The sequence below is a fragment of the Chlorella variabilis genome (assembly GCF_000147415.1).
Source record: "Chlorella variabilis unplaced genomic scaffold CHLNCscaffold_2, whole genome shotgun sequence".
Taxonomy (NCBI): Eukaryota; Viridiplantae; Chlorophyta; class Trebouxiophyceae; order Chlorellales; family Chlorellaceae; genus Chlorella; species Chlorella variabilis.
Genome location: NW_005435086.1, coordinates 1,789,749 through 1,791,860, shown reverse-complemented (window position 1 = coordinate 1,791,860; position 2,112 = coordinate 1,789,749). Strand labels below are relative to the sequence as shown.

At 72.3% G+C, this 2,112-nt stretch overlaps 1 protein-coding gene across 1 annotated transcript; it reads left to right on the top strand.

Moving 5' to 3' along the window:
* Window positions 1-488: 488 nt before the first annotated feature.
* Window positions 489-2,093, top strand: CHLNCDRAFT_138030 (hypothetical protein; the record flags this gene model as incomplete). The annotated part of the gene is made up of 4 exons (XM_005851495.1): window positions 489-591; window positions 769-943; window positions 1,186-1,804; window positions 1,998-2,093. Coding segments are annotated over 4 exons (993 nt in total), but the record flags the coding sequence as incomplete, so codon positions are not given.
* Window positions 2,094-2,112: the final 19 nt, after the last annotated feature.

The following is a 2,112-nucleotide window of genomic DNA, read 5'->3' as shown; positions in this document are numbered from 1 at the left end:
GTTGCTGAGGCGCTCAGAACCTGCTCGGAACCGAAAAAAGATCAATGGGCAGTGCTCCAAGGCTGGGCTGCGGGCTGGTCTGAGGCCTCCTCCTGCTGACGGCGCGTCGAGGTGGAAGGCTGCCTGCGCGATGCACACCCCAAACTTTTCCCTCCCAAGAGGCGGCCGGTCTGTGTGCTGAATGAATGAATGGATGCGTACTACTGCAACGGCGTGCAGGTGTTTGAGTACATCATGCAGTCGCTGGCCAACTACCGGTCCATGCACATGCGCATGCAGCAGCTGGCGGCAGAGGGCGCGCTGGACGGCGGCGAGGCCGACGCCGCGCACCGCGACCGCGCCGCTGCAGGCGCGTCGCCCCGCGCCCGGCCGCTGCCGCATGCCCCTCCTTGCTCGCCCGCTCGGCAGCATGATCGCCGGAACGCAGCCAGCGCCCCACATCAGCCGTCGCGCAAAAAAAAAGCACCCCGCTCGCCTCCCCCGCAGAGATGCATGCCGCCGCCGCTGGCAACATCATGGCGGCCATGAGCGACCTGGACGGCTTCACCGCCAAGCTGAACGCCATTCTGCAGGCAGACCTGACGCACGCGGGTGGGGCACGCGGCCGCAGGGCTGCCGCAGCCGGCCAGCCGCCGCCCCTGCCTCAGCCGCGGCTGCCCCCGGGCCCTGCCCGCCTCGCTTCTCTCACCTCTGCTCCTTCGTGTGCCCAACCAAAACCCTCCCTCGCCCTCCCCCCTGCCCTATGCCGCCACCCCCACCCCCCTGCAGCGCTGGCCGCGGGCCCGCTTGAGGTGGCCCCCAACCTGATGCAGCAGCTGGGTTCGGTGCTGGCTGTGGAGGGGGGCGGCGGCGGGCTGGCCTCCCCCGACACCGACGCCCTGCTGAAGCAGCTCAAGGCGCTGCAGGAGCAGGTGGCGCTGCTGGATCGCATCCAGAACATCAGGTGGGGGCGGTGGTGGTGGTGGTGGGGTGGTGGTGGTGGTGGGGTGCTGGAGCCTGTGCCTGCTTGCTCGGGCTGGGTTGCTGCGGCCCGGAAGCGGGGGGGTGCCCCGCGCCGACACACGCCGCTCCTCCACAATGCAACAACAGGAACGCCGGTGCCTGCTGCCGCGTGCCGCCGCCTTTCCCTTCACCTCCCTTCTCCCCTCATCTGCCTCACCGCCTGCCCCGCGCCGCGCCGCGCAGGGTGAAGAACATCCAGGACGAGTATCAGCGGTACATGGAGCGGGTGCGGGCCAAGGCGCAGTCGGCCATAGACCAGGCCAACACAGCCTACAGCCAGCAGCGCACGGTGCTCATGGCGCGCTTCGACGCACTCGTCACCTACCTGTCGCAGCAGCAGGCGGCCGCCGCGCAGCAGCGGCAGCAGGCCGCGGCCGCCGCGCAGCAGGCGATCGCCGCCGCGGGGCAGCAGCAGCTGCAGCCTGGCGGCGGCGGCGCGGCTGCGGCGGCTGCGGGGCAGCAAGCCGTAGCGGCGCAGGCGCAGGCGCAGCTGCATGCCGGCCTGGCCAAGGCTGCTGCCGGGGAGGGTCAGGCGGCGGCGGCTGCTGCGGCGGCCGCCGCCAGCAACCCCATGCACATGCTGTCCCACGCGATGGCCTCCCAGCTGCTCTCGCTGCAAGCCGGCATGGAGCAGGCGGCGGCGGCGGCGGGCAACCCCGGCGCCGCCGCCGCGGGCGCCGCCCCTGCGGCCATCACGCCGCAGGCCGCTGCTGCTGCGGCGGCTGCGGCGGCGGCGCACCACCCGCTCAACGCCGCCTTTGCCCAGTGCTGCGCGCTGCCGGAGGCTGAGCTGCGGGCGCAGGTGGGCGGGGCGGGAAGGGCGATGGGTGTCGGTGCCAGCCTCACCAATACCGGCTTTGGACGGTTCCCAGCATTGCCGGCTGCGCTGCTGGCACCGCGCTGATTTGCATGCTCGCCTGCCTGTCTGCCCGGCTCAGCACGCCACCCACGCCCGCCCCTCTGTCCGATTCGTCGCCTGCCGGCCCCTGCTGCAGCTGGAAAGCTTGGAGGCGCTGGTCAAGGCGGGGAGCCTAGCGCCAGACGCGCCGCAGCTAGCCCTGGTGCACGCCGCGCTGCAGCACCACGCGGCAGTGCGGGCGGCGGCGGCGG